Source organism: Haliotis cracherodii, unplaced genomic scaffold (genome assembly GCF_022045235.1).
Source record: "Haliotis cracherodii isolate W230 unplaced genomic scaffold, xgHalCrac1.p SCAF_22, whole genome shotgun sequence".
Classification (NCBI taxonomy): domain Eukaryota; kingdom Metazoa; phylum Mollusca; class Gastropoda; order Lepetellida; family Haliotidae; genus Haliotis; species Haliotis cracherodii.
In genome coordinates, this window is record NW_027266278.1 from 8,474,239 (window position 1) to 8,499,388 (window position 25,150).

Here is a 25,150-nt window from a genome sequence, read left to right on the forward strand (position 1 = left end):
ATGGCATCTGTATCCGAGGAAGTGTTGAATATTACATGTTTATTATCATTATTGACGACAATTACTCGACAATTCAGGTTTAATGTTGGAAACACTGAAACGCGTGATTGAATAGTGTTTAATTATGGTGGATATATATTAATATAGCAAAAATTGGTATATAAAGAGATCAAGTTGCAAATGTCAATGTGTTTATGAATATTGGCAGCTAAATGTACTTTAGGTACATATTAAGTACTGAATTAAGCTTTTGCGAATGAATGCAAGTCGATACCCCGTACAGCGTTATGTTCTGCTTTAAGTATTAGATGAGAATTGAAAATTCAATTGGGCATCGTATGTGAGACTAATGTTAATTTATAGCGGTTTTGCGTAGGTGTGGCTATTCCAAGATGTTGGTGATAAGAACATGTTTTGTCTGCATTTAGAAGACGTTAAATATATATATTTCCAATCATGGTACCACAGTTTGGAGTCGTCTACGTTTTAGAGCATTATGTTGATATAAAATCTCTTCAAATCACACATAACAGTACTCAACAACAAACGATTAGTTAGTGCAATGTGGACATTTCGTATATCTCTTTCGAGTCAACATTATTTGTAACATATCATTGTTAAATATATCTCATACAGAATCTATATGTATAGAATGTGACCTTCATGTAGTATGGGACAAATACCATGCATGTTTTATATGTAAGAAATATATTCACTTGAGAAATAGCTTTTTTACCTTCTGTGATATTAATGTACTATGCTTGATAGCTTTGTAGCCTTATGTAGCCTTAAGTGCGGACGATCCACCGCAAGATATGAGAGTTTCAAGTTCCTTTAGAACCATAACCAAATCCGTAAAAATAAAAAATCCTCGAATATATTGTCCGCTAGAAAATTTACCGACTCTTATCAGTGTCTGAAGGCTAATAATGACGTATGGAAAAGGTAACGGACTTGCATTAGAGCTGAAGAAAGTGATTTGCCATCAGAAGTGGATCAATGCCTGGTTGTACCTTGAGTAAAGTGGTTTTGGCTGGTACATAGTGAAAGACATTTATTGGAAGTGATGTGATGTTTGTGGCATGCTATCATCGTCAATTTTTATGACAATTTGCGTATTACAATTTACGTCAAATTGTATTACAATTTACGTTGTTATTACAATTTACGACAAAATTATTACAATTTGCTGCAAGTATTACAATTTACCTTTTTATTACAATTTACGTCGTAACGGCAGTTAATGTTCAATCACTGTAACACAAAATGTGTTTTGGTTTCTTTTCATATTTTAGTTATTAAAGCAGTTTTTGTAATAACGTAGAAATAACTATGGACCATGTAAAATTTATTTCTTATTTCCATCGATCTCATTCAACATCTATGCTTTGTAATCAACACATCTTGTGAAGGCAGCAACGCAACAAAAAGAACCAAAGGAGTTGAATTAATACAAACGCAAGTGCAGTTAGAGGCCAATCAACTACTTTGAGTTGTATACTATTCGACCTCCGTCAAAACCATTGAAAAAAAGGCGTAGAAAGACCAAACCGAAAGTGTCATTATGTCCTTGTGTAAGCAACTAAAGTATTTGTCCTGAAGGAGGAAAATAATGTTAAAAACTTTTTATTTCATCTCATTAAAGTAGTATAGTTTGCTGACACTTATGATACTATTATATATAATTGACAGCAAAGCTAATTTACGCTACAGTTGCACCTAAGGTTGAATTACATTAACAACACTTAAACATTTCTGTATAATACATGCATGTGTAAGTTACTTGCACTATACTTGATGACCCGTGAAGATCCGAGGTAGAATAGATCTCCAGCATTCCATGCTTGCCGCAAAAGGTGACGGAGCTTATCGTAAGAGGCGATCGTGTGGTCAGGCTCGCTGACTTGGTTGATGCATGTCATCGTATCAAGGCCCGTGAAGATCCGGTGTAAAATAGGTCTTCAGCATACCATGCTTGCTGTAAAAGGCGACTATGCTTGTCGTCAGAGGTGGCTAACGGGATCTGGTGGTCAGGCTCGCTGTCTTGGTTGATGCATGTCATCGATCCCAATTGCGTGGACCGATGCTCATGTTGTTAATCACTGGATTGTCTGGTCCAGACTCGATTATCTACAGACCGCCGTCATATAGCTGTAATGTTGATGAGTGCGGCGATAAACACCAAACAAACAAATACTATAATTGGTATAATTTTAACACTGTTTTGATTCAGATTGGAGTATCGAAGAGTCGCATTCGCACTTTTTGTTTTCACGAAATGCATGCTTCACCATGACCGAGTGTGTTCATTTTTCATAATAATTTGTTAAAGTGTGCGTGATCGGCTCGTAGTAAGCATACTGTGGCTAGGTTGGGTATTCATGTTAAACAGCGGACTGTTATCTCATTTGGCTAGTACTGTAAAATGGGGATTTGTCCGGACTGGTACAAGCAGCGTGCATGTACGCCTCTGTATTAGAGCAATACTGTTGGACACAACATTAAAACCCGACACAACATTAAAACCCCATTTCAACTGACATCACCTGTAAAATATAGTCAATAACTAAATGTCTGTTTAAAATGTTCACTAAAATGTACCTCTTTCAGTGTCTGGAAGTGTTGTATTGAGCCCACATGGTACACAGAAAACAGGTTTTCTAATACAGCAACACATGGGTAATGTGGCAGATGTCCATGGCATGTCATTGGTTATGTGTATAACGGGCAATGGGTAGCCTAGTAGGTAAATCATTCGCTGGTTTAGGCCAGGTTTCGATTCCCCAAATCGGGTACAAAGTGCCGATCCGGGGTAGAATAAGTCTACACGCAGATACGTGATAGAACAGGTCTTCAGCAACCCATGCTTGCCGAAAAAGGCGACTATTCTTGTCGTAAGAGGCGACTAACGGGATCGGGTGGTCAGGCTCGCTGACTTGGTTGATGCATGTCTGTGCATCGATGCCCATAAAGTCAATCACTGGACTGTCTGGTCCTGACTCGTTTTTACAGACCGCCGTCATATAGCTAGAATAAACAAACAAACAAACAAACAAACGTCATTGGATATTATCGTCTTGGATCAGAGTTAAGCACTGACCCTAGATTGACCAAAACAAATTTCATTTATAAGTTTCAATGCCTTCCAAATCTCGAATTTCAACATGACCATTTCAACTTCTTGTTAAAAAAAGTGGGTGAGTTAGTTACACATATGCAGTATTTCAGGGATATTATGACTAAAACATGTCATATTTTGCAATTAAAGTAATAAGGACAGTTCAAAACTGTAACATATGAACGATTGTCTTTTAAAAAAAAGTCGGAGAGCACTGAAAAGATTTATCTGTAAACACGACGTTACGAGTGGGTAGGTAGTTGAGTGAGTGAGTGAGGGGATGGTTGAGTGAGTAGCGATCACGTGAGTTTAACGCCGCTTTAAACAGTGTTTCAGTCATATCACAGTGTGTCAGTTTGATGAGGTTGAGGGAGGCAACCAAAATTAATGCAGGTCTTAGACGGTTTTCCACTGGTGCAACTCACGAACCTGCGCTGGTGCTGAGAAACCTAGAAACCTAGAAACGTAACCAGGACGAATCTGGGATTCAATCAGTGTTGCTGGGATGTCTTAGGGTCGCAACTCCATGCATCGAATTAGACAACCTTAAACGACCAATTCCCCCATGACCCTGTTTGCAAATAGAAGCTAAAGATGTCCCAGTTAATTGACAGTGTTGATCCCTGGTGTTTGATATAATGTGTGGACATTCAATTTTGTCTCCATTAAATATCAAATCTCAATAATATCGTTTTTCCCCATTAAATATCAAATCCCGATAATATATCACTCGAATATAGTTCAAACCAGCATTTAACCCATCGCACTGATACACTCGCTGTGTTGGCTATCTTAGCAAACTTAAACAACGGATAAACAAGGTCACATATCAGGAACTACTTTCAAGCTCTAAAAACCAATGAAGCTTGTTCAATAAACTAGTGACGTATGTTTCCAACAAAAGTTTAGAAATAGGATCTGTATGCATGTTTCTGAAGCTGTTCATGACTGCAAATCACTTCACACAATTTCATCTATTGGGCTGTTCACCGAAACATATTCACATGCCGTTTGGAAAGTTACTTCACTGAGCAAAATTACATGTAAAACGGTCCGTGAAGATTCCGGGATAGAATAGATCTTCAGCAACCCATGCTTACCGTAAAAGGTGACCATGCTTGTTGTAAAAGGCGACTAACGGCTCTTTGACTTGATTGATGTATGTCATCCATCCCAATAGCGTGGATCGATGATCATGATATCAATCACTGGATTGTCTGCTTCAGACTCGATTATTTACAGGCCGCCCTCATATAGCTGGAATATTGCTGAGTGCGCCGTTAAACAACAAACCAGACCAAAACATCTAAAACATCGATTATCTCAAGAATGTCAAAGTCACACATAATTCTATTTGTAAACCTAATATATGAATATTTATGATGTGAAACTCAGATAATACTTAAAATCAGATGATAATTAATATTATAAATTGAAAAGGAAATATCAGCTAGTGCTACATTTTTCAGATTACACACGTCAATGATCGAGTTAATGAGTGAGTTAATATTTACCGTCGTATCGGCAATAGCTCAACCATTAAGTGATACAAACAATACATACATTGAACCACGCTGATCAAACAAGCAGGGACAATGAAGATATGACAACTGTATTAAATATGATAAAAGCAAATAATTTCAACAAATTATCACAATGTATGATAGAGACTTTTAAATTTCGATGCCAGATTTTCTGCCTAAACTAGGAATCCCTGGCGATCTCCCCCTTGACAGTTCATCACAGGAGTGACATTTAGGAGGTTCTTCCCCGGCACCTTTAGGAGACATTAAAACCGACTGTGGACAATAAGACACCGTCGGTAAATCATCATGCCTTGACTGACAGGTCAAGCTGACTTGACTAAATTTTTATTTGATAATTTGAGCTGACAACATCTCCAAAGGAGGTCGCGCCACGAGAACTTTGTTGTCAGTCGTTGTCGAGGCTCCTAATCTCTCGGCAAGAGACAGTGAAGTATACTGACGAGCATATGTGATTTCTCTATCTAGAAAACGAATATAATTAGGAAGATCAGAATGTCAAAAATAAAGCCGCCCAAGGTTATTGTTGTGGATATTTGATACATCATGTCGTCTTTTAGTGACATGCAAACCCAAAAGGTTGAACTATCGAGGTTAAATATGTGTGTTATATGGCAGTGTAATATATTGTTAAACAATTATCCTAACTGTTTTACATAGTTTCTGTTCAGATTCCGTAGAAGCTCATTGTATTGTATTTGGACAATGACTAGTTGTCAGGAGTTTATTGCTATTTAATATAAGCAGTGGTGAGGAAGTTATTATATTTAGATATTCGAATTATCTGTAAACCTCCAGAATAGCATGGATTGATGTCAAGCGTTATAGAAACATGTCAAATATTCTGTGATGTTCTTGTGGCACTGGACTGGTCGAGCACCGTGTGGAAAGTGCTGGCAGCTGGTTAGACTGTATAAAAATGAAGCGGGTTCGTGTTTGTCATCTCACATTTCATCTATCAGTTCAAAACCCGCTTTCGTGTGAAGATCGCTGTTCGGCCCGGTATCCAACCTACGCCTATCAAGGAAGCTTGACCAGTGTTGCGAATACATGTAGTTGAGGCAATTTACATAATCACGACATGGATAAAAAAACAGTTGCACATAAGTGAGTGTTAAACAGCTACATTCACTGTAAGAATGTACATTCGAGGAACATAACCTTTCGTGTTTCACGTCTACCACCTACACATTCTGCTCTCCTCCACATCAGTTTAGACAAAACTTAATGTAGTATGAAATCGTTTTTCTAAGTAATATCCTGACCTGTCTCCTTGGCCGTTTACACAGTCTCAGCGATAAGGTAATCCCAAAATATAATACTCACGTAGACACTGTGGGTGAATCAGAATACTCAATTAAAAGGATAGGCCAGCCAAACTGATTAGCAGGATGGTAGAGTAAACCTCTTAATAATTTATTTACCAACACTTACCAACAGCTCATTTAGTTCATTAAGTCCAGTGACCAGTCGGTATCATAATAACCATTGCATGCTGAGGGACCATGTGCTCTGGCAGCATGTAAACGATTAATGTTTCCTGGTCCAATAGTTCCCGAGGAAGGAATATTCATATGGAAAATATTCCAGTGTTAGTAAGATAGCTGGCTGCGGAATAATATCCTTGACAAAATATTTCTCTGGAAATTTTGTACCTGAGATGTTACTTCGCCTGGAAAGAACATCCAGGGGGAATATATATCAACGCCCATTTTGGGGCAACGTGTGTGCGTCAAGGTCTACAACAACAACTGCCAATGTGATCAGGCTATGGTTTATGACGAATTATGCAGGGAACCTCTACGCATAACTATCTCAAAACGTGTTATTAAATTCTCGCATAACATCGCAGCACTTGTGTGTGATAAGAAACTTTCACAATGATTTATCACATTGTTGAAAGGAATCATGATGTAAGCAATCCCTGGCTAGAATGGATTAAAACTATATTAAATAACTGTGGACTAACTCTCATATTCTATAACTCTTATACTTGTAAAACCACATGGCTGGTTTCAAAGGTAGGCCAGATACTACAGGATCAATTCCTACAAGAATGGAGATGCAATATGGCATTAAGCAGTAAAGGCTACTGTTATCAGTATCTGACAGAAAAACCAAAATTTGAAAGATACCTACTAATGACAAAAAATATGTATATTCCAATCTAAAAATTCAGAACATGTAACCATAATTTACCTATTGAAACCGGCCGTTTGATTTATGTAAAGAAAGAGGATCGTGTATGTGAACTGTGCAACTCTCCTTCAGTCGCAGACGAATTCCATTATCTGTTTAGATGCCAGGCTCTGTCAAAACATAGAAGTGTATACTTACCAACTGCTTACCAAAATAATTGGTCTAATTTATAATACATTCAAGAGCTTATTATCCAGTCAAAACACGAGGTATCTTAAGAACCTATCGAGATTTATTGATGAAATATTTAAAGCAGTAAGAAAACACAAAACAGAAAAGATATATCCTATTCATGCATGACATACTGTCATCTTGTCACATATTAATACTTTGTTTACATGCTTGTACTTTTGTACTCTTTTGTACCACCGACGGTGGTTTGGAGAATAATAAACCTAACTGAGCTAGATCATTGAATTCAGCTTCCATGGTTATGTGAGGGTTATTGACAGAGAATATATTCATATAGCGATTATCAGGACGCATGCGCATGTATTAATCGTTGTGGCAGGCTCGTGTCAGCAGCATTATGAGCAAGTACAAATAATTGTACTCCGAGCTTAAGACGTAGGTGTTGTTTGTGATGAATGAATACACACATGATCTGCAATCAAATAAAGTCTCGTATATGATGACTGCGTACATAAACTGGTAGACTATCAGTTGCAATGTTTGGTATTTGCTACATGTCGAATTTGCTCTCCTTGAGCCTCGCGCGACATCGTTATTACATGTATGTGCTAACGTTGCGATCACTAAATGGTCATTTTTCATTCGGTTTACTAACACACCTTGCAATCATAAGTCCGAAATTATTTTCAAACAAAGCTAGGACAACAGGAGAGCACTGCTTGAGCTTAGCAATGTTTAACTCGAACAACAACTTGTCGCTGGGACCGACCATTTGATAATCTGGTTTGGGCTGGAGTTTAATATCTTGTCAGCTACAGCTTGAAAACCAGGTATTGTTCTAATTAAAACTATGAACCAGAATATTATTTTTAGAATAAAAACTTGTAACAATTGAGTTGTTTTGAGAGAGACAATTGCTTTTTCTTTCAGTATTTCAACATTCTTATTCAACATTTCAACATTCATTATGATTTTTTTCAAGAATTTTTTCGGACAATGTATTATTTTCGATAAAATCCCAACCGTCATTGGAACGTTATGTATGGCGTTAAACAACAAACAAACAAACATGAATTACCACGCTTTTAAATCAACGTGGCATATACATGCCGGAGAATGCAGTGCATTTGTAAATTCCCTGTATGTTGGGCTGGTAGTGTCATAAATTAATGGTTTTATCGACACAAATCATTGTCAATAGAAGCAGAATAATGTGCCACAAGTGACAATACTGAAATAACTAATTCCCATACACTTCAAATATAGCAACAATATGCCTCATCTTGTCGTGAGTTTGAGTGTGTATATATAGCAGTATTGAGGAAGGTTTAATGAGGTGCAGCTGCTTGGCGTGATCTACGAATTATTTTGAATTTCACACTTGAAGCTTATTTGATGCTTATTAGTTTGACACATGTTTATATCACATTATTTGTTCGTTCTGGATAATTACGTTGTTGATACACGTGTAGTTTTGACCCGTGAAGATCCGGGGTAGAATAGGTCGTCAGCAACCCATTCTTGCTGTAAAAGGCGACTGTGTTTGTCGTGAGAGGCGACTTACGGGATCGGGTGGTCAGGCTCGCTGATTTGGTTGATGCATGTCATCTTATTCAAATTGTGTGGATCGATGCTCATGATGTCAATCACTGGATTGTCTGCTTCAGACTCGATTATTTACAGACCGTCGTCATATAGCTGCAATATTGCTTAGTGCGGCGGTAAACAATAAACAAACACACAAACAAACAAACAAACATGTCGTTTCATTGACCTTTTTTGTACCGTTCAATCTGATTGCGGGAATGACATCTCTAAAACAAGTTATAGTTTAAAATATATTTGACAGATTACCGGAGATTAATGTAAATATAAAACTCCACCACCAGAGAATAGCGATTCTCGATTATCCTATGAAACAGATTCCATGGGAATGAACTGTGCAATTAAGGTGGAGGAACAGGTTCCGCTTATAAAGCCTTAGGACATGTGCATTGGAAAAATGGACAGAATCAATGTACTCTTGGAGGATTATACTAGTTGTAAGAATAATTATGCATTTCACACCTGTTGGCTCGTTGCATCAGTCATTAATCCCATTGCTAACAACTTTATCAGGAAATCAATGCTTGGCGTTATCTAAGGTCGTCCCAGCGCACCACACGTGTCTAGGGAAGTCAGAATGACATTAGACATGTTGAATGTCATTGGCAGGGGCATGTTGGCTTGGCACCAACATGCACGGAAAGATCCAGTGATGATTTACTTGACAACCTTGTTTACACTTTAATACTGCACCGAACGTTCGTTGACAGTTATGGTAAATTGCTGTGTTTGATCTTGATTGTATTTTTGTAGAAATGTTATATCATAGATACAATCTACAGGGCACTGGTTCCTTACAGAACCAGGTATCTTTCCTGAATGATCCCGCTGTTGGCAACATTAGCAAACATAAAGAGTCAAGCATCAGACTACAGCTACAACAACTTCCAAGTTCATGCAGGGTTTTGTTGCTCCTATGGTTATTGTCAGTGACATACCATGAATTTTTGGCAAGCCGTTGTGTATGTTTTACTTGCTCAGATAACGCTATGGAATCAACGTCCGATTACGCTCATGCTTACGGACCCATTACCACGAAGGAACAATGTGTTCACACATTTTGTTTCTACATTCATCGGGTCCCACACATACTTTGAATATTATAATCACATCAACTGTGCATTTTGTGACCCATAAGTGTACCTAAAATATGCCTACCGACAATGACTGAAAAAGAAGTACAATATTTTTGAAAGATATTGGCTTCCGCTGTGATGCTGCCTTCAAATCGGTTGTTTCAATAAGAGGGAGTTATTGTAAATTGATAATCTTTGACTTACCAAGCGCTGTGAGGAGATTGTTAACATTTGTAGATTCTGTACGATACAACTTTCAAGACGGGTACTGTCATGATACTTTCAAGACAGTGCTGTCATGATACATTCAAGACGGGTACTGTCTTGGTTGATGCATCTCATCGATCCCAATTGCGTGGATCGATGCTCATGATTTTAATCACTTGTCTGGTGAAGACTCGATTATTTACAGACCGCCGTCATATAGCTGGAATGTTGCGGCGTAAAAAAGCAAACCAACCAACCTTGATACATTCAAGAATCAACGTCCGATTACTCCCATGCTTACAGACCAATTACCACGAAGGAATAATGTCCTCACACATATTGTCTTTAACTTCTTCAGATCTTTTGACCAGGATTAAATGAAATTTTCGTATGTCAAACATATTCATGGCCTGGGTTCAAGACGGGTTCTGTCATGATACATTCAAGATGAATGCTGTCATGGTACGTTCAAGAGACGTGTATTGTCATGATAATTAAAGAATGTGGTGTCATGATACATTCAAGATGAATGCTGTCATGATACGTTGAAGACGAGAACCGTCATGATACATTCAAGATGGTGCTGTCATGATACAATCAAAACGAGTTCTGTCATGATACATTCAAGATGGTTCTGTTATGATACATTCAAGATGGTTCTGTTATGATACATTCAAGACGAGTGCTGTCATGATACATTCAAGGCGGTTCTGTTATGATACCTTCAAGATGAATGCTGTCATTATACATTCAAGACGAGTGCTGTCATGATACATTCAAGGCGGTTCTGTTATGATACCTTCAAGATGAATGCTGTCATTATACATTCAAGACGAATGCTGTCATTATGCATTCAAGACGGTGCTGTCATGATACATTCAAGATGGTGCTGTTATCATACATTCAAGACGTTGCTGACATGATACATTCAAGACGTTGCCGTCATGATACAGTCAAGACGGCGCCGTCATGATACATTCAACACGAGTGCTGTCATGATACATTCAAGAATGGTGCTTTCATCATGAAACACACAAGCCGGCACTGTCCTGAAATGTAAGGCGGGCTCTATAATGACACAGCAATTAACGGTAGGATGATGGCACTACAGGATGCGGGTTTTGGAGGTAGGTGAAGTGTTCGTGTCAACTGTAGTACAAGTGAAATAGGTCTTCAGCAACCCATGCTGGCCGTAAAAGTTGACTATGCTTGTCGTAAGAGGCGACTAATGGAATCAGGTGGTCAGGCTTGCTGACTTCGTGCATGCATGTCATGTAGCTGGAATGTTGCCGAGTGCGGCGTGAAACAACAAACCAACCAACCCAATTACGTGGATCGATGTTCATGATGCCAATCACTGGATTGTTTGGTCCAGACTCGATTATTTACAGACCGCCGCCATATACCTGGAATCTTGCTGAGTGCGGTGTTAAACAACAACAACAACAACAACAACAAATAACAAACTGGAATTACCAGCTGACTAACTATTATCATTGCAATGTTGTAAGTACATGGAGATATTAACGGGAGACTTGAGACAAGGGGATTAAGCACAACAATTCTAGAAGCATACGATCTTCTTTTGTATATGAGTATATGATTCAACAAGACAGTCGAACATGTGCCTAGACAGTGTCAGCATGTGCACTCAAGAGACACAATATTTCATATGCTATGCTTATAACCACAACAGTATGATCTCCTTGGTGACGTATTATTGCTGCTTAACGTCAAAGTCCGCATCACTGCAGACAGCATGTAATGTAGTATAACGGGTTTTTTTTATTCTAAATAATGTCTTGGCCCGTCTATTCGGCCATTTACATTCGGTGAGAAGGTAATCCTAGAATATATCCACACTAAATCATTCACAATATAAGAAACAATACTCCCATTAACACCGTGAGGGAATAAACAAAGTCATCTATACTCATAAAACCTCCACCTTTATGGTCAGGGGTGGTTACAGTTAGTTGTAAGGATTAGGTTGATTTTCACACTTTTCCGATTTGTTGAATTACAGTGTATGACCACATGTTTATATCTCACGGTTTGTGCCAATTATGAATTCAATGCATCTGTGTTATTGTTCCTGCACTATTTTCTAAAGGTAGTGTCAACAGCTCGAAATCAATGGCGTCAGTAGTATTGAATACTGAGGACAAAATAATAAGAATTATAGCTATTGTGCAAGTAATACAAAGCAAACAAGTCCTGGGTTTCATTTTTTCAAAAAACTAACAACAGGAAACTAATGATAGTAGAAAAAAAGTTAACGGAACACCATGTCAAAATGAGTTTATTATCCATGCATTGATGTATTGATGCGGAAGTAATCTTTTAGGTCAATGTTTGCCTGTTGAGTTTAACGGCGATTTTGTTGGAGGACCAGTTTCCCAATAAGCTGCGTGTCATTTGTGGGGGACGAACTGGCTATGGATCAATATACCACTTGGAAATTAGGTGTAAGAATTGTGTTGCATTTTACACCTTGCCATTTGTTGCTACAGTCCATAATCTCATCGCCTACAATTTCAGCAGAAAATCAATGCCTGGCGTTATCAAAGGTTGTCCCATAGTACCCCCCATGTCTGGAAGAGTCGGAATTAATGAGCCGGGGCTTTAGTAATGTTGAATGTCATTGGCAGGGGCATGTTGGCTTGGTATCAACATGCACAGAATGAACCAGTGATGATTTAGCTGACACTGATGTTTACTCTGTATCATTTCACCGCAAATTCGTTGTCAGCTACATGATGAATCAGGGGTAAGCCGCAGTTTGTTATATCAATCCTATTTTTCTAGTAACATTAAAAATATATCATATCTGGGGTTTTCTTACTTTGATTGTTTTTTCATCAATTCTTTGTCATCAAAACTGGAGTGTTGACTTTCGCACATTAAGCGTAGATCGGTGGCGATGAGGAAGACTCCAGATATTTAAAACTACATCTATTCTAAATCCAAATGAGCAATGAAAGTATATAAACCCGAATCCTGCTTGACAGAAATTCCATATGAAACACTGTTTACCCGAAACCTGATAATCAATAAAACCACACGAAACGCTGTTAATCAGTATCTTGATATTGAATAAAATCACACGAAACACTCTTAACTAGAAACCTGATAATTAATAAAACCACATGAAACCATGTTTACCATGGAACCTGATAATAAAATCCCATGAAATACTGTAAATCAGGAACCTGATAATCAATAAAACCACTTGAAATCATGTTTACCTAGACTTAATAATCAATAAAGACATGTGAAAATAAGTTGTTCCAGGGACATGCTTGTCATGAGAAACCATATTAACCCATAAACTGTTTGGCAGTAAAATCACATAAAACCCTGCTAAGCCAGTATACTGACTTTATATTATCACATAAACTTTTAACAATGGAAGCAATGAACACGTATTTCTACGTCAATGGCCTCGTTATTCCGGAAATCTGAATACCCTTGGTGTATTTTGATATACAATATTTATGTCTATTACAGCTTCAAGGGAAATAGGTTTATTTGTATCTACAATGTTTATATTGGTGACTGTTTCAAGGAAAGGAGTAATCTTTATGAACACCAGTTTTTAGTCGTGGTCATATGCCCAGAATATGATGAGCACAAATACCACATCTTTTCTTAGTGTGCGATAGAGTGAAGCCGAGCGATGAGAACGTTGACATTTCATGCTGAAGGCTGGGTTCGACTGGCTACATCGGGACATTGTGTGAAGTAGTAGTAAAGTCGGGGGAATAATGCTACAATCTACGTATGACCCATCTAACGCACTTTCACTCTCATTTATAATGTAGGGGTAGATGCCGTTGTAGACGTACACGTAGGACGTGTATATAGATGAAAACGTAGGTGAATCTGTATAAGTAGATTAAGATAGAGTCGTAGACGTAGATTTATATGTAAGCGTAGAGGTAGGTGTAGATGGAGATATATAAGTAGACTTGGATGTACATGTACATAAAGAAACAGACGCAGAAAACGTTGCGGTAGACGTAGATTTAGCTAAAGAAGTAGACGTAGATGTTGACACAGATGTACATGTTGATGATAATAATGTAGAAGCAAAAAATGCATTTCACTGGACTCCTTCCACAACTTAAGGTAAGGAAGAGCTCCTTTCTTAAAAACGGTTCCTAACTTAACAGCTTGACTAAATGCTTTCGTGGGTAGATGTAATTAATATTTAACAGAGTTAACACAAACTACTACATGCTTGTTGAAATGTGGCCCAGAGGGATGTCGTTGTACATTTTCGATGTTGATGTCCAATTGTTGATGTTTACGGATTGGTTGTTATTACACCATACAAATGCAAGCTAAATATGGCTCTTTGTGCTGACGTCGAGCCTTATCGCCCTAAGTTCCAAATAGTAATACTAACGCGTCCGCTATATTAAAAGTTGTAATCAAACATGGCTTGAACGTTTCTGATAAAATGCATGTAGATGAATGTGTACACTAAACATGTACGTCGACGTTGATGTAGGAGTATACGTAGACGTAGACGATAAGGTAAATGTAGATGTTGATGTTTAAGCAAATGCACATGTAAAAGTAGATGGGAATGTAGGCGCAGGTGTAGACATAGACGACGATTAGAGGTAGAGATTGTATCTGGGGGTAAAAGCCAGTGTAGGTTATCGCGAAGGTGTTTGAACATTCAAGCTTAGTTTAACACATTCCGTATCCCAAAAGATATACATAGTTCATGTTTGAAGAATGTGCATTAAACTTTGAGAACAATTCAAACATAAAAAATAACCCTAAAAATTATTTCCTGACGTACTTCATCACCTGTGCAGCTGACACTATTGTATATGAGGTCGTACTTCCTGAACCATCTAAATGGTTATGTCATGATAAGTTGAAAATGACATTGAAACATTAACCAGTGATAGACCTGAGATATGAATGTTACTTTTACATGTTTTGAACAAACTGTCTTTGTTTGGACTTTAAAACCTTCAGGTAAAACACTTCATTCATCTGCTTATCTGTTTGGGATTCCTCAACAATGCTTACATATAGATCATGCCTATGAACTGTTTAGCAAACTCCTGGCAAAGTTGAAGACGAATGCACGTGTATGAGATTGTAGTGCGAGTTAAACATGACAAGCTGCTCTACAAGCAAGGATGCTTTCAGAGTGGAGCACCGGCAGCCTGACATCAAATGCAAAGTTCCCTCATAAAACACTTCAAGCATTTCTCTCCATCATTCCTATGATACCACACACTAATGGCAATCACGTTGACACTGACATTTAAATGTGGAACGAAATGTTCCAGGCTTTTTTTCCCATGGAGCACACACCTTGTCTCATTCTGCGTAATATTTCGACAAAAGGCATTTTATAAAACCTTACTTCCTTGACACATTACACATTCACCAAAGGGAATGGCTTTTTGTTTTTGTAAACATTCCCTTTAAGTTGTAAGGGGAGGCAGTTTTCGCGACGTCGCCCAAATATTAATACTCCCACTGCTCTGTGTAATATTTAGTTATGATACGTTGAGATTCATTATATCAATATAACCATTGGTCATAATTAGATTGTCTCCAACTCCAAAGAAGCCATTATCTGGCAAGGACATGGCTTCTGTCATCTGGGGTTCCAAAGGAGAATCACCAGATGCGGCACGGTAAGAAGTCGACTCCTTCCCAAACGTGAAGTAAGAACTGTCTGGCAAGCATTATGCAAATAATGATGGCATCATTTCTTCTGTGTAAGATTTTTATAAAAGCCTCTGGCGTCAACTAAATCACTCACTTACTCCTCACACCATCGTCTTATCACAGTGCCATATGTTAAATGTTTCATTGATGTTATTAAATGTTAATATTATCTTATGGTGTTAAAGATATATACTCACTGCAAAAAGAGTAATATGTTTCATACAAAGTAGTGTCAATGTCATACTTTTGAAAATAACAACACACTTTTTTGGTCATTGGTTTGAAACAATGTTTTATCATCAGAAATGCGTTGACAACACTCGTACCTGTTCACAGGAAACAGCTACACGCCCTGAAATAGGGGTGGTGCAACAAATCATTTAACAATGTAACCATTTGCGTTAATGCAAGGGAGGCATAGGGTCCACATGTTGTGCCAAATGTCTACCAAAGATTTGCGAAATGGCGCTATCGTTACTGGCTCGTTCTGGTCCTACCGTAGCGTCGATCCATCTCATACCAGACATGTTCTATAGGGAAAAGGTCTGAATATACGGCCGGCCATGGCAATACAGCAGTGTGATGCTGGCTCAAAGGGTCTGTTGAAACACCTGCAACATGGGGCGGGCATTTTCCTGCTGCAACGCAACATTTCGACTCTGCATTTGCCCAAAGGGTAGAACATGAGTAGAACAAGGTAGCGTACGTCATTCAAATTGCCATTAACAATGACGAATAGTGTTCTCCCATGAATTGTGATTCCACCCAATACCATTACACTTCCACCCCATAACTGACGACGTTGCGTGACACAAGCGTCTCTTGGCCGCCTGTAGACCCTTCAAAGACCATCAGAAATGTCTAGATGAAACCTAGGCTCATCTCTGAATGGTATACTGTCCCAATCTTGTCTGCTGATCCTCAGAGGTTGTCTCCACTAAGCTATGCATGCCTGGCAGAGACGGAAAGGTAAACTGGGTGTATCGCTGGTCGTCGGGGCTGGATGTTGTGTTCCCTCAACCGGTTGAGTACGATTCAGCCACTACTTGGTCTCAACATAGGAATTGTATTGGCTGCACCAACCGAATATGTTTGTCTTGCGGACATTACGTCACACGAGGGCGACCGGCCCGTTGCAATTCATGAGTGATGCCCTGCTGAAGATAACGTCTGCAAAGGGATTGCAATAGTATCTGTATTGCACAGTTACTTTAGTATATAAATTATATATCCGTTAGTATTTATCAAGGATATATTTAACTGATAACATCAGGTAGCGTAAGCATTAACGTGCTTCGAGTATTGTTCTTCTTGGTCTTCCTAGACCCCTATGTATTGTGAAAATAATATTCCTATGCCAGATATTGACCGACTCTATTGCCTTATACACAATCTCAAACGGAAGGTGATAGTTAATCGAGGGTATCACGCGAACGACCGATAAGTAAATTTAATTTCTCAGAACCGATATTCTCATTGACACAGGGGGACAAGAATCGGTTAACGACCAAACCGATGACCAGAGGTGGTTGGGTGAAAACACTTCCGCATGTTTGTTTTCAGCGAATGCTTTGTTTCCTGAGTGATGATTAAGTCTTTTAAATTGTCTAATCGTTATCTCATCTGTCTTTACACTGAGATGATATTTGCCTAGACCTCTTCACAGAGGAACGTCGGTATGTGTAGTGCTAGGAGAGCAACAGCGATTTTTCTTATTGTTCGTGATAGAGATATGCAATGATCCAGAAATCGTTAAGCGTCGCTGCTTTCTTTTCCTATGTTCCAAATGTATATGTATTATAATAAGAAGTACCCATGCCACCATTCAAAATGATGCCAGAGTTAGTACTAAGCTGTACAAGAGAGATGATTTCGTTTTTCCAATCGTCAATTTACCCTTCATGTCGAGCAACATAACGTCAGTTCCATTTTTGGCCGTCTACATTTCTCATCTGGAACTTTATACCATGTATATATTATTCAAATTTCACAGAAAGGCAAATAGTTTATCTATCTTATTATTAGGTGTCAACAATAAGAAGGGAATGATACTTATTTCCGATACAAGTTTATATTACTTACACTTTTGTATTGCTTTCTTTTCTAACCATTCATGTACGAGGACGGGTGACATGTTCTGAGCCGAACTATGATCGAGGCAAAAATATGGCTTATTGTCATGAAATATGGAACAAACAATATTTGTCGTACTGATCGATATACTTATATCAAAATATGTCTAGAAATGCCAATATAGTCTTGAAAAGGTTTTCCGGACCTTTTGTCACTTTAGTTTAATACAGTTCATAACAATAGATGTGCAAAAACATAATCACGCATTTGAGAATTGGAACTACAACGCCAGGTTTGCTACCAAAGTGGAAATTAAGTTTTTTGCTGTTTAATGACACTCGGCTCCACACGCAATTCAGAGTTCTCCCGTTTTTACTGAGTTCCGACACGAGTTTCTCACCATGCATTGTGCACAGACACATATAACTAACACGTCGGTCAATAGTGATTTCCTGGTTTATTCGCTCGGTAGTGACGGATTTTAAAGATTTCCTTGTCGACCAGGCTATGAGGTTCAAGCAATATACCCATGTGAAGCTACTTTTTTCAGAAAGAGAAAACAGAAATAAAGAAAATATTCAACTCAGAAACTCGCGTCTCCAAAGCTTTTAGCTTTTCTTTGACTATTGTATTGACCAATTCTTCGCAAAGCACATAAGCTTCAGCATGTGCCAGTGTTTTGTCATGTTGTTTCTAACTATGAAAGAAAATACAGATGAACAGGATTGCACATGGTTCTTCGCGTTAATGTAAATATTGTTAGAAACGGCTTAAAAAACTATTCCTGACAGTATGGGTTAAGTTCATCTCAGTCGGCAGTCGAAGTGACCTAGGTGATCTGATACGAGTAAGTGAGTAAGTAAGGTTTTACGCCGTTTTAGCAATATTCCAGCAATATGACGGCGGGGATGAGGGGACACCAGAAATGGGCTTGGCCCGTTGTACCAACTAGGGTAATCGAACCTGGGTCTTCGTGGAGAGCAAACGCTTTAACTACTAGACTACCCCAATCTGATATGAAAAAGCCCCAAGGGTTATATTTTCGAGAAGCTAGTTTGCCCTAGAATGGACAATCTATACTACACACACCTATATAATTATCTAAAGGCCAACTAGATATGCATTGCCGTTACAGTAGGCTTGATATGAATCATAATCAATCAAACAGGTCAATGGCAATATTGAATTCCATGAGGACTACCGAGGTCAAGTAGGATTCCTTGGGAACACAAGCTTGTGTCTGTATGGAGGGACCAGAGACTTCAATAACGTCCTTATATTAGCCCTCTCACGTTGGATCGCTGTTGTTATTGAAAACTTGAATTGCTACCAAAACCTTAGACAAGATTAACTGAAAGCCTTGAAGGTTGGCATATGAGTACAATGAGACTATACACTCAGCTCAACGGTATCATGCCATATCTGAATTAAAAAAAAAGCAATGCCCTCGGCAGTTATACGGTAATACGGTCTCAGTATGTATTTGTCTTTGCAAGCACTACAATAAAGACAATCCTTTTCCACTAAATGTCTCTACTGCACGATGATGCTCGCGATAATCTCACGTTTCCTGCCTTGTCAAAGAGTCGTTTGTTATGTTGAGAGGAGTTTATAGTAGTCCAAGGCATTCAATTGCACTATTTCAATGAGAACATTCCCGTGATCTGAGCGGTATACACGACGACCGCGATCAGTTGTATTTGTGTTCCATGGGATTAAGATGGACAAGCAGCCTAATAACATATGTATACACGCTGTTGGTGAAGTATAGCCCTGACTACGGTTGTTCGCAGGTTCCCTACCATTAAAACATTCTTTTCACGTGAAGCAGTCTTTGTTGTAGGTGACTAGTTCATTCATTCTGGCCCGGTAAACTAAAGGCTATTATGCATACTTATAGGGAAGTATATATAGAATTCCTGTATGTTGAATCCGATAGCAGAATCATGATTTTCCGATTACGTGCCCACTCACATCAGTTGGTTTGACAGGTATTTTGTTGGAGATAGAATTTTACATCCGTCACTGCCTAAGACATCCAACTTCCTTGAATGACCTTTTAATACTTCAAATAAACCCTTTCTATAATCATTAAAAATATCTTGGACGAATTCCGTTGTTTAGATTTTGCCAGTCCGAAAAGGAATTCCGAAGCAAATGCATAAAGAAGCTGATCGCTAAGGGGAGCACAACTGGTGCCCATGGGAATGCATACCTCTTGCCTTGAAGTCTTAACCCCAAATTCCTCATGATGTTGTCAAGAGAAAGTCCTGTCTATGGTGGCCAACTTTTTTTAATTTTTTAATAAGAGCAACTAAACACATTCCGTAATCATAAGAAATACCTTCTAAAAGCAGAGATCATTGTACAATTCCGTCTATATCATGAGCATGTGTTTATGAATCACTTTTAAATAATGATGATACCAGGTGTTCGCGTATCTTGTCAAACCGGTATGATAGTCGGTATGACATCGAATGGTACAAAACCGAAACTGAAAAAGATAGGCATGTAGCGCTTGTTAATGACACCATGGCTAATAAATCATCATTGCTATTCACGTCAGTATTTCTATGTTAGTGAAACTCTTAGAACCCTCATCAGGGCTGCGACCTGTACTAATAACGTGTGCGACCTCCCGGTCTCTGGATGCGACCATGTACCCTCCGTCGCATCGCGGTAGTCATTGAAGATGTCGCTTGTCCTCGTTCAAAGTGTGAATCATGTCTGACTCTTACCAGTTGATTGGAGGATGTCGAACAAGTTAATCTCCATCATCCCAGAAATGTTTGATATAGGCATGACTGGAAAGTGTGCTGGCTAATTAAGGTAATGCTTTGACGTTATCGGTTTTCAGGAAGTCCTCACAATACGACGTTATCGTGCGGGAAAGGGTGGGCTCTTTCCTTTCATGTATGGCCCTGAGAAACGACTGACGGGATCCGGTGATAAGGCTCTCTAGCGTGGTTGATGCATATCATTGTATCCGAATTGCGTGGGTCGATGTTCATGATGTCAATCACTGGATTGTCCGGTCCAGACTCGATTATTCACAGACCGCCATCGTACAGCTGGAATACTGCTGAGTGCTGCGTTAAACAAGAAATGATTGAAAGAACGAACTCTACTGGAACACTAGGCACCGTAAACGGCAATATTATGGATTAATTAACATAAACATGGAATTATATAAATTTTCATTGTACCTCATACGTGGCAGATATGAAGGCTTGTATCAATGTAAGAGGCATTTTCTCATGTTGCATAATGGTTGCATCTCAATTGTGGAGCGTCTATTGAGGCACTGTGGCAGCAAGGTCAACAAGCGCTTCACGTCATCAAACAACTTATTCTTATACACAAGTATCGTCGTGCCAGTTGCTGTAGCTTCAAAAGATACATGTACAAACTCATGGAAACACGTCGTCACACATTAATGTAGGTACACATCCACAAATATACAAACACATGCACTAATGTAAGTTTATACTCATGGAGACACGTCGTCACACAATAATGCAGGTACATACTCATGGAGACACGTCGTCACACACTAATCTAGGTACATACTCATGGCGACGCGTCGTCTCACACTAGTGTACGTACATGCTCATGGAGACACGTCGTCACACACTAATGTAGGTACTCATCCATAGATATACAAACTCAGGCACTAATGTAGGTACATACTCATGGAGACGCGTCGTTACACAATAATGCAGGTGCATACTCACGGAGACACGTCGTCACACACTAGTTTAGGTACATACTCATGGAGACACGTCGTCACCAACTAATGTAGGTACACACTCATGGAGACACGTCGTCACACACTTATGTAGGTACACACTCGTGGAGACACGTCGTCACACACTAATGTAGGTACACACTCATGGAGACACGTCGTCACCAACTAATGTAGGTACACACTCATGGAGACACGTCGTCACACACTTATGTAGGTCGAACTCATGGAGACACGTCGTCACACACTAATGTAGGTACACACTCATGGAGACACGTCGTCACATAATAATGTAGGTACACACTCATGGAGACACGTCGTCACACACTAATGTAGGTACACATTAATGGAGACGCGTCGTCACCAACTAATGTAGGCACACACTCATGGAGACACGTCGTCACACACTTATGTAGGTACACAGTCATGGAGACAAGTCGTCACACACTAATGTAGGTACATACTCATGGAGACACGTCGTCACACAATGATGGGGGTACACACTCATGGAGACACGTCGTCACACACTTATGTAGGTACACAGTCATGGAGACAAGTCGACACACACTAATGTAGGTACACAGTCATGGAAACAAGTCGTCACACACTTATGTAGGTACATACTCATGGAGACACGTCGTCACACAATGATGGGGGTACACACTCATGGAGACACGTCGTCACACACTGATGGAGGTACAGATCCATAGATTTACAATTTCATGCACTAATGTAGATACTACCCTAATATATAGATACTGATTCACTAATGTAACAGACACTTGTTCATTAATATCAGAACACAGTCTATCTTGAGCTAATGTTGCCAATCACCTATGGTACTCATCGTTGCAGCATTAAAAACAAACATGAACTCGAATAGGTCTTTTATATTTATTTTTAGAATCCAACAAAGCACAATATATTATTATTTCACAGGTAATACTGGTAATTGCATACATTTCCCTGAATAGATTTAAGCGGAATAACTTTCCCCCGAATACGAAATATAATTAACAGCATGATCAATCTGTTCCCGTTAATCTTACTATCACAATTATCACTGATATGTAATAACGTTTGCATTCTGTAGATCGAATCATTTTGATAATGCCGCATCAATGGAAATGTTAAAAATCATTTTTGAAATTGTCAACATGTTTATTATATTCGTCACAATGCACGTTTAAGTGACTCCTTCTGACCAAAGACATCCCCGTGAGATATTCTTGTGACACAGCTACCCCTATACCCAATCCTCCGATGCCTATAAAATAAATTAAGAAAAAAAAAATCATTGGGTACCCGAAATGAATACAATTCGTAACCTAGTACGACATAACTATTGTCGTCACTGATATGAACCCTTAAATTAACAAGCTGGGTGATACAGACCAGCGATGGTTGGGAAGCTGATTCAACACTATTTCATTCAACACTATTTCGCCAAAAGGGTTGAAATTCACTATTTACTATTGTCTTTAAGCGCAATGTCTAGCTGCAAGGTACCAAAGGTTTTGCTTTCTTTTAACAGTTTCTAAAGGAAAATCAGACCAGCCAGGACTCCAAGACCTGACAGGTAAATGTTTTGCCAATGGAGTGGTAACCGAAGCAAAAGAATGAGGTCTTAGCTGAACATTTACGGGAACAAATCTTGAAATTGCGAATAAAGAATTCGCGACGGAAAAGTCCTTTGTACGTCGTCCATCGTCCATGCACTTTACAGCCTTGAAATAGAAATCAGAGTTGAAACAGTCATCAGTATACATGTATATTGCATATAGCACAAGATCATATAGAACACAATTAGCATGTAGAAACAAAGGAGGATTACACCATCTTGGTGAGTGAGTGAGGTTATCACTGCTTCAACATTTGTTTAGTTATATCATGACGTGTCAGCTAGGTAGGCCCGAGTTGACGCCGGTCTTAGACGTGTATCACTTTATTAAAACACTCGAGCAGGATATGACACTGTCAAACCTAGAGTGAGTGAGTGAATATATTTTTACAACGCTTTTAGCAATACTCCAGCAATGTCACGGCATTGTACCCATGTGGGGAATTGAACCCGGGTCCTCGGCTTGACGAGCGAACGCTTTGACCGCTAGGCTACCCACTACACACCGTCAAACTTAGAAATATGATTCGTACGGATCTGGAATGTGAGCCCATTTCTGGAGGAAAATATGAGGAGATACAGGCGCCGTATATTGTTCTCACAAATTTAACTGTGGTTATCTCATGGCTATGGAAGGTACGACCGCTTGTAAAACTGTGGATCATTGATAAGGAAACAAAACATAATAACTTGTAAAACCTCAGTTGTAGTAACGAGATGTCATTGTGTATCAGTTTTGACTTACGCTTGATACGGGTGTTGTCAGCAGGGTTGAAAAGTAATCTCCCCGAACATTTGCATCTTCCATTGTCGCACTTAAGACTGCCTGGACAGCCGCCGTCCTTGCACCTTCTTTTTAGCATTTTTACCGGTTTACCTGTGTTTATTCAAGATTTATTCTGCATATGCAAATACCAAACAGAATAGGAGTGATGGAGCGATGATGTTTAAATATAAGTAGCAATATTTCACCTGAAAGCAGGAGCCAGACAGCAGGAGCCAGACAGCAGGAGCCAGTCAGCAAAACCAGACAGCAGGAGCCAGAAAACAGAACCAGACAACAGGAGCTAGACAGCAGGAGCAAGAAAGCAGGAGCCAGACAGCAGAACCAGACAGCAGGAGCCAGAGAGCAGGAGCCAGACAGCAGGAGCCAGAAAACAGGAGCCAGAAAACAAAACCAGACAACAGGAGCCAGACAGCAGGAGCCAGAAAGCAGGAGCCAGACAGCAGAACAAGACAACAGGAGCCGACAGCAGGAGCCAGAAAGCAGGAGCCAGAAAACAGAACCAGACAACAGGAGCCAGAAAGCAGGAGCCAGACAGCAGGAGCCAGAAAGCAGGAACCAGACAGAAGAGCCACACAGCAGGAGCCAGACAGTAGGAGCCAGAAAGCAGGAGCCAGACAGCAGGAGCCAGAAAACAGGAGCCAGAAAGCAGGAGCCAGAAAATAGGAGCCGACAGCAGGAGCCAGAAGGCAGGAGCCACACAGCAGGAGCCACACATCAGGAGCCAGAAAACAGAACCAGACAGCAGGAGCCAGAAAGCAGGAGCCAGAAAACAGGAGCCGACAGCAGGAGCCAGAAAGCAGGAGCCAGAAAGCAGGAGCCACACAACAGGAGCCACACATCAGGAGCCAGAAAACAGAACCAGACAGCAGGAGCCAGAAAGCAGGAGCCATATAGCAGGAGCCAGACAGCAGGAGCCACACAGCAGGAGCCAGACAGCAGAACCAGACAGCAGGAGCCAGAAAACAGGAGCCAGAAAACAAAACCAGACAACAGGAGCTAGACAGCAGGAGCCAGAAAACAGAAGCCAGACAGCAGAACCAGACTGCAGGAGCCAGACAGCAGGAGCCAGAAAGCAGGAGCCAGAAAGCAGGAGCCAGACAGCAGGAGCCAGAAAACAGGAGCCAGACAGCAGGAGCCAGATAGCAGGAGCCAGAAAGTACAGGTGTAACTGCCGAGACAAATAAATTCCCCCCAACTTTCTCATTTATTAATGTGTGTGAGTAAACTAATTAATCCTGACTTTCTCCAGTGCATCAAATCATCAAAAGCGCCATTCTCCTGGCTGAGACTAAATTGGATGACTATGACGCCTCAGATATAATGAACTACACAGCCAA

The 25,150-nt window shown here is 39.6% G+C and overlaps 1 protein-coding gene across 1 annotated transcript in view; it reads left to right on the forward strand.

Annotated features, from left to right (window-relative positions):
- LOC139471463 (trichohyalin-like) overlaps positions 1-24,813 on the forward strand; it is a 42,277-nt gene extending 17,464 nt beyond the window's left edge. The window contains exons 4-5 of the mRNA XM_071253824.1: positions 15,483-15,553; positions 24,009-24,813. Of these exons, the coding sequence (XP_071109925.1) occupies positions 15,483-15,553; positions 24,009-24,813 (876 nt within the window). The remainder of the gene's footprint in view (positions 1-15,482; positions 15,554-24,008) is intronic.
- Positions 24,814-25,150: the final 337 nt, after the last annotated feature.